Source organism: Polyodon spathula, unplaced genomic scaffold, assembly GCF_017654505.1.
Source record: "Polyodon spathula isolate WHYD16114869_AA unplaced genomic scaffold, ASM1765450v1 scaffolds_749, whole genome shotgun sequence".
Lineage (NCBI taxonomy): Eukaryota > Metazoa > Chordata > Actinopteri > Acipenseriformes > Polyodontidae > Polyodon > Polyodon spathula.
In genome coordinates this window covers 1-8,976 of record NW_024472237.1, presented here as the reverse complement: position 1 = coordinate 8,976, position 8,976 = coordinate 1, and the positions used below count along the sequence as shown (strand labels likewise).

General features: G+C 37.5%; 1 protein-coding gene across 1 annotated transcript; it reads right to left on the bottom strand.

Moving 5' to 3' along the window:
* Positions 1–809: 809 nt before the first annotated feature.
* LOC121308573 (polypeptide N-acetylgalactosaminyltransferase 17-like) lies at positions 810–8,832 on the bottom strand (the record flags this gene model as incomplete). The annotated part of the gene is made up of 2 exons (XM_041241042.1): positions 810–995; positions 8,715–8,832. Coding segments are annotated over 2 exons (304 nt in total), but the record flags the coding sequence as incomplete, so codon positions are not given.
* Between the last annotated feature and the right edge of the window lie 144 nt (positions 8,833–8,976).

Genomic DNA, 8,976 nt, shown 5'->3' with positions numbered 1-8,976 from the left:
GCCATGGTCCTGAAGCAGAAACAACAGGATTATAAAATCCATTACACTATGAATCAAGGTGTAATGCAGAACACATCCGTAAGGTATGGACATGTGTGCATCATACTAAAATACCTTTACACAATGAAAGGGCCATACCTACAAATACGTACAGTATTAATCAGTAGCTACTCTAGTGCTTTCGTTCCTTTTTACCTTCAATTCTACCTTGTCCAGGTGCAACATGAATATTGGTCCCCTCTGCTTCTGGTTGTTCAAAATGAATGTCACAGAGACATACAATAAAAGCTAACATGGAAGGCACACCTTCTGTGGTAAATCACACTAACCTTTAAAGAGTAAGTAGCTGGGTTCTGAAAAATATAGCGTTACATGCTCCACGTGTCGCTACAACTGCTTAAATAACATACCTGTCATTTTTCTTTTCATTGCATCTTGACCACTTTTTACACGTAGTCTGTTTCAAAATGACCGCTCTAGTGCACTGGGGTTTGAGATTTCTCCTCTAAATCACTGCAGGAAGAGCGATTTAAAAAAAACCAAAAAAAAAAACCAAGTACTCTAGCTTTTCTGTTCTTTACCACATCATGGATCATTATTGCTGCGTTACTTGTTTGACATGTGGGGACGTGTAACGCTATATTTTTAGGAACCCTGCTACTTACTCTTTAATATGCACGCGTGGTATTCACAACGGGGAGGTCCTTTTGATTGTCAGACAGAATCCTTACCAGTCGATTTCACCTGCAGGTAACCGTTTCTAAATGATGCTCTTATATGGGATAATAATTTACAATTGAGGGGCTTACCTGCATTGGAATGTTCCATGCCATGTAAACATGAGATTTGTAGTCGTCCATCCAGACCTCGGCGACTCGCAGAGAGTTCCTCCGTGCAAAGTACCCGATGTTGTTGTGGTACGGCTTCTTCCTCCGCTCAATGTGAGCAACTCGGGAGCAAGGAAGCACCTCCATGCTTCCGCCACACAGCCAGACCTGGAAAGGCGAACACCCTGTGTAAGTTTTTACGTTTGTATTTAAGTGTTAAAGACATCCACTGTATGAGATAAAAATCTTTTGCTTGGATACAATTCAAGACGGAGTGGAGTAGACCCTAGCATGGGAGATGTTGCCTCCAAGTACACTTGACCTGTTATATGACAGCTGATAGCTGATAGCTGTTTTATGACAAGACAAGTGCAAAATAAAGTCAGTAGATGTGAGTATGACTTTTACCGAACAAGTCAGCCCGTGGTGTTGTGCTGTGAAAGGGAGTGCTTGTCATTGCAGGATAATCCCAATTGAATCCCAGTGAAAGTGAACAGCAGGGAGAGATTCCCAATTATACATGGAACTGCTGTACGAGTTGTAATAAAAATTACATCTGCCGTGACACAGTTTGCTGGAAAGATTTTGTCCTGGTAATAGCTTTGCATAACTTGTGTCTCCATCCATTCTGACATGTTATTGATTGATTGGGTTATCAATTTTAAGCAATGCAATTAAAAGATGTAGCGTCCTTCCAGTGTTTTACTGCTGTTACTGTTTTTTTTTTATTGTCTGGGAACAGGAGTCGGGTATATCAGCATTGTTTCCTTTCCCACAACACCTGTCAAAGTTCCTCAACACTTCCATCTACGACACACAAATGCTTATTAATGTTGAAATGGCAGCGTTGCTGCTTGATGGGTTGCACTTATAGTTATAGCAAGATTATTCCTTCCTCAGCAATAAACATACGTACTACAGTTTCATTTTTGCATTGCCGGGACCAGATCACTGGCATTGACAGTGTTAATGTATCTGACATAAAAATGTACCTAATGAAAGGGTGTCACAAAAGCAATTACAGGACAAAAAGAGAGGCTTAGACGCAGTAAATGAAAGCACTTGACAAATGCCATCTGACGATACAGGTGCTGCAGCAGTACAATGGGAAACTGTCTGAGCCAGCTGTTTGTCACTGTTTTTTTTTTTTTTTTTTTAAAACCATTTAGTCATTAGTTACTATTTCCGTTTGTTTCTTTTAATTGCTATCCTTTACCCTTTTTGCTTACGCAATCGACATTTTATGCTTTGAAAAAGGAAAAGAGATTAAAAAAAGATATATTTATGGACACTTTAGGCCTTATTAGTAGAAATGTGTGCTAATTTGACTGCAGTTTACTTATTATTATTGTTCTTATTTATTTATTTATTTATTTTTTACATCAAACATCACTGGAAAATATTAACAAAAGATTGCAAAAATAAAATGAACAAAAAGTTAACTAGATGGCATAGATACTTCTTAAAAATGCATCCTTATGTTTGAGCCTGTTCCTTGTAAACCATCAGTAATTTGTTCAGTTTTGCGTACGGAAGCACCTGCCGACCGACCATCGTTTGTCAGATATACTGTAGTACCCATCATGAATGACCCTGACCAGAAATAGGGAAATGCATCTTCTATATATTACAGAATATATTTTTCACCTAACATATTAATCAGGATAAAAAGTGTTTACACAAAGTTTATGCTACATATTTCAGGGTCTCCTCTGCCATTCTAGTCTGCATAAGGCAGAAGGCGTCTAGTGGTCACAAAAGCTAAATCGCATCCATGTTTCAAGTACTCATGTGAGTCAGCCTGGATCTTAATTGCACCTGTCATCAGGAATGACTCCTAATCCACTGTTGATGAGTTAATGTGGAAACTGATTAGTATACATTGTTGATTTCTGCGCTGAAGTTATGCATAGGTTACTCACAATGAAGCTCTTTCTGCAATTGCCCAATCATTCTATTTGATATTCTTAAAGTGCTGCTGAACAGGCTGTGTTGGGTTTCCTCCAAACACATTGCTTATCTTTGCTGGCTACAGTTGTAGGTATTCTTACAATGTATATTTTTTAATCATTTGTTTTGATGTTTGTTTTTTTTAAATGTCAGTTTCCTTGATCATTAATCAGTTTTGACCAGGCGTTTCCATTTCATGTCAGTGTTTTGCCATGCATATGTCTTGATATTTCACAACATTTGCTGTTACCAGACCCCAGCGGGTCTAGACGCTGGTAAAATCAGGCATTAAATGCTGCAGTGTAACTTAGCATGTACAGTTCTGGCTTACAGTAGTTTTGTGTTTTTAGGTTTGTACACAACCTTTACTGATATTAAACTTTTGTTCTGTTCTTTCCATGTGACCCAAAATCAATAATAAATATCAGTCATTCGCACAATATTTACTTTTAATGTACTGTACCAGTGTGAGTCATTGTGGATTTTAGACACACTCATGTAATCACTCCATGTAGATAAAGCGTTGAAAACACTTGAGATGTGTAGGTCACACTTTTGTGTTCTGCAACGTAATTTATAAAAGCCACCTTCCACAAGTCAAATTCAGTTGCAGTGGACTTCACGTATGTTCTCAGAACAACTTGCAAACTTGTGATGTTGAATCGGTATTGTGCTGGCTGTCCATGGTGGCCCTACATCATGTTATATTGTTTCTGCTGTGTATCAAATTCAGAAATGTTGAAGTCAGAGTAACACAAAACATAGCCATATTGATACTGTGAGCTATTATTTTCATATCTATCCAGCGAACAGATACAAAGAGGTTCTTACTTCATTGTACTTCCCTGCATTGTATTTACCCCCCCTACACTCCTTGTGCAGCTTCTATTAGTGCAGCAGGTCTAACTAATTTTATCTATGCACTTTTGAGACATTATCAATAAAGAAATCGTACTGGTTTTCTCCAATGGTCACAATGCAAGCTGTGCAGCTTTCAAGAGCGTGTCATCCTGCTGCTGGACTTACTGATCTGATTGCACTGTCCATTGAAGGAAAACCTTGAAGTTTGACCTTGAAAGTCAAGCTGTAATTATCCCTTCACAGACAACTTGAGCTCATCATGTAGAGAGTAAAGGTCGCTTGCCATGACAGCAAAGGAGGCTCGCCTGTGTCTGCTTTGGAGACTGATGCAGATCTTCAAAACGTATTCAAAGCTATGTCCACTTTAGGCATTACGATGTACTGTATATGTATGTGTGTACAGTATAAAATATGATAACTTGCGGATGAAAAGTTCTGGTGATCAGTCAGCAAAGTACTTCAAAGTCAAGATAAAAATACATCAGAAAATGTGAGACTAAAACCCCCCTGGTTGCTAAAATCTAATTCCACAAATTGGTTCCTGCACAGCATATACCAGGCAGGTTTGTTGAGAGAACACGAGATGAAACAGGAGACACGGGGGGTACACAGTTTTTTAATACTGTACAAATAGCTAACTGCTGTGTTCCCTTAATCTTTTTATCCAAAGACACGAGTAGCATTATCATCAATAATGAATATGCATAGAGCCAAACACTTTGCCATTCCTCACAGAACCCCATTTAAATATCTGATTGGACAGTTAAAGAATTGCTTTTCCCATTAAATGAGGGATTTAACCGTCAGGTTAGCTTATGGACTGTAGGCCATCTAATAAAACTGTATTAAGTAGAATATACAGGAGAAGGGTGTATGGAATTTATAATTCATTAGTAGTACCGAGGTCACGTTCAGATGGCCTAGACCTAATAAAAAAAGCCAATAAATAAATAAATAAAAATTGCCTTAGACTTGTAGCAGTTTGAGCTACTCTGTGTTGAATTAATCATTACATAATTAAAAACCACAGATGGGGGGAAAAAGCAAAACCTGGAATGGATCAAACTGCAATGCAGGGAGATACAGAGGTGGGCTATTGTTTTAGAGTAAAAGAAGCACTTTTACAAAGAGTCACATTTTAAAACGAAATTGTGCTTTAGTTTTAAACGGTATTCTGCACAACCATTAATGAAGATTAATGTTACACCTAAACCTTTTCTCTCAACCTTCTGGCAACGCAGACTGAAAGGGCCATTAGTCATGTACATGAGCTGCCCTAAATCTGTGTAGTCAAGGCTTCCAGTCTCCCCTTCTGGTCTATATGCTCTATAATGGAGTTCTTGCAGACTACAAGGAATTGTACAGAGGGAAGGTGTAATGTGAGAGACTGCTTCATTGGTTTATACTGTCATTTTCAAACTACCAAGTCAGGTTTTATTTCACATTGACTTTGTGTATAAACAAGGAAATACTAATGCCATTGAGATTCAGGCACCTGTTTGGAGTATGTTAATTTCGATTTTTTCACAGTCCGTTACATAAATAAGATATATTATGCTTTTATGGACATATCTCTAGACGAGGTAATATAAACTCACATACTTTAAACATTAATGGCTTCTGCTAATAGATTTTTTTTTTAAATAAATTATTCATAAATGCTTTCAATAGCATTTAATGAGACTGTTGACAGTGCGAACAATATACTGCTTGCTGAGATCCTGGTTTTATATCTCCATTATATATCCTTTTTGTACAAGCTGTAGAGCATTGGTAATAAAATTGCATATTTGAAAAGGAGTTCTGTTTGTTTTAATAAAGTGTCTGTGTTTAACAAAGTGGTGCGGTGAGTTCCTCAGATAAACCCAGTACATGATTACACATTCAGTTTTGATAATGGCAGAGATATGCTACACTGGCTTGTTAAGGTTTGCATTCATTTCTAAATTTGCACCTGCTGTTACCAGCCAGTAAACTTCAAAAAAAAGGTTGTGTTAATACAAGTGAATGACTGCTGTACCTGAAGTAAGCAGCCACCTTTCTTTTAAGCAGACTCACATCTTCTGTCCATGTGATGATTGGTTAATTCAGGTTGCATTACATTTCAACCAAATATTTCAAAATTTAAACAAGATACTTTTATTTATAGGTTAAAATCCGTTATTTTTTTTTATTTTTTTTTTACAAAAACAGCCTGCTGTGGAAGCCACAAAAACACTTTGCATGCAATCGAACATGCCCTTTTTAAATAGTTAAGCGTATCCATATGTCTCCTTTTGTTGAAGAAACTAAAGGCTGAGGCTGAGTTCTCTGCCTGAACCAGTGCTTTTACTTTTGTTGACCATGATAAGGCCCCCATGAGAACAAGATGAGCCAAAATGATATGAGGTTGCTGTTGCATATCAACTTTAAATTTTAAAATATGCAAGAGACTTTATATCTGGTCTATTTTTCAGAGACCAGCAGAGAGAAGAATATTAATAATAAAGAAATTGCACATCCGTTAAAACATCATTGTACGAAAGAATGTTATCTCTTCAACCATGCTTCATATGAATGCGTGCGCTTTGTGTATGAAGCGCAGTGTTTCTTCTCTGACAGCTTATCTAATGTTCTCTTTCTTTCCATATCTGTCAATGGGCTGCAGGCACACCAACATGTCGTCCCCCACCCCCCGAATGCCCAATTACTTTTCCCTTCACTGCAGCAATGTTTAGATGTGTAACTAATTTGTACACGTCCTGGATGTTGTGTTAATCAAGGTGCCACGTATAGTAAAATAAAGTAGGGGCGTTAATGGATTGAGCTAAGATTTAAATCCCTTCTTTGCTGAGCATTGGATATATTGTTTATCGAAAGACAAATAAGATAAAATATATGGCGCTGCTTATACGATTTTATCTGATGTAGAGTTCCCTCCCAGAAACAGTGCTTTATTTGTGTTGAGCATGATAAGGCTGAGCGTTGGACACATTGCTAATCGAAAGACAAATAGGATACTAGCTATTCGACAGTTTGTTCTGGCTTTAAAATTTAAAATATGCAAGAGACTTTATATCTGGTCTATTTTTCAGAGATAAAAAAAAAATGCAATGGAGGGAAAAAAACAAAACAATATCCTCTTCCCACTGGTTCATGAAATTTGGAAATAAAAAATATCTTTGGATAACACTGTGTAACAAATTTACAGTATAATTGTAAATCTCGAAAAACTACTCACTTCTAAATCTTTTGTAGTCATCTTTGTATTACTTTTGTATAAATACGTGTTAATTTTGGATTCATATGTTGTTTTTTTCTGACTTTATGTGAACGAAAAGACACACATTTGCCCATTTTCCCATTGGAAATAGTGATATTTTGAAATATCACTGTCCTGATCACAAAAGCAAAGTTTGTGGGGAATAATATCCATTTTCTATACTTTTGAGGCATAAGCAATTAGGAAATAACACTTACTACCCAGGAACAAAAATTGTGTTACATAGTGTAATGGGATAAGCAATGTGGATAAGCAAAGCAGAAGACACAGAATTGAACCCCATTTTATGTGTCTCTTCCATTCGGAGGATGTTTTTTTAAACAAATGCTCATTTGAGCCATATAAAATTATTCAAAGTGCATAGGGAAGTTTTATGGAATTATTTTGTTAGCTACAATAACTTTGACCACTGTCTATAACCAAGCAATACCAATGAAGTATTAATCTACAAATTCACTTGTACAGTATATTGGCATTTGTCAGTCACTGTATTGGTAAAAATACAGATTTCCTCTATTATTTGAGTGTGTTTAAGAAAATATCAATGCCATATGAAATTAGAGCTCCCCTGACTGCAGCTTAAAATGTGTTCTACAACCTATTCTTGCTCTTAATTCTGTCACTGTCCTTTAAGAAATAAACTTTTGAGGTTTCCAGTTTGTTTTCTGTGAAGACATAAGTTCCTCAGTTGTGTTTTCTACATTTTTATTTTGTTTCCAGTGTTGGCTGTCAAGACTCCTTTTCAAAATATGTAATCCAAAAGAGTGAGGGCAAAATGGGTGTATCTCTTCGAATCCACACTCAAGGCTGGCTGGCTGGCTGGTTGACTGGCATAACAAAGAAATTGCACGTCCGTTAAAACATCATTGTACGAAAGAATGTTATCTCTTCAACCATGCTTCATATGAATGCATGCGCTTTGTGTATGAAGCGCAGTGTTTCTTCTCTGACAGCTTATCTAATGTTCTCTTTCTTTCCAAATCTGTCAATGGGCTGCAGGCACACCAACATGACGTCCGTACGTACGTCCGTCCCCCCCCCCACCCCACCCCCGCGGAATGCCCAATTGCTTTTCCCTTCACTGCAGCAATGTTTAGATGTGTAACTAATTTGCACACGCCCTGGATGTTGTGTTAATCAAGGTGCCACGTGTAGTAAAATAAAGTAGGGGCGTTAATGGATTGAGCTAAGATTTAAATCCCTTCTTTGCTGAGCATTGGATGTATTGTTTATCGAAAGACAAATAAGATAAAATATGGGTGCTATTTATACGATTTTATCTGATGTTGAGTTCCCTCCCAGAAACAGTGCTTTATTTGTGTTGAGCATGATAAGGCTGAGCATTGGACACGTTGCTAATCGAAAGACAAATAGGATACTAGCGCTTCGACAGTTTGTTCCGGTATTAGAAACACGTAAAATATGTGTGATGTTTACGCGATTTGATCTAAGGCTGAGTTCCCTGCCTGAACCAGTGCTTTTTATTTGTCAGTTTTTTATTTATGTTTTTGAGCTTCTTTATCCCACTTGATTTGGTTTTGCAGTCATCTCAGTTACATAAAGCTTTGTGAATGGAGCCCATGGTGTGATGAATTTTCAGTCTAATTCTGTTTCTGAGTTCGTGCTTTTGGGGTGAAGTAGTCAGTTTGAAACAAACAACAATATAACAACTGTGCAGCACTGAAGGAGTGACTTGGATTAAAATAATGTCTATTAGCATGTCACAGCCTGTCCAAATGAAAATAGTTCAGTTAAAATTGTTAATGTATTCTTAGCAGAGCCATCAAGAGTTAGTAGAGACAACTGGGACCAACCTTGATTCCAAGTTCTATGTTCTCTGCACCGTATACATCCATTCCCGGATCGAGTAAACCGATCTCTCCAAAGAACTTCCTGTTCACGACAAAGGAGCAACCGATCATCGCTGGAGTCCTACACAAACAACACAAACACAGAGACAGCAGGTAAACAGAACGTTATTATTACCATCAGCATGTCTGTCTGCTGTTTCCTGGAATAACCATTTGCCGTGGTTAACTGGTTAACCATAACCAGTTGCACAACTCTTGCCCTCAA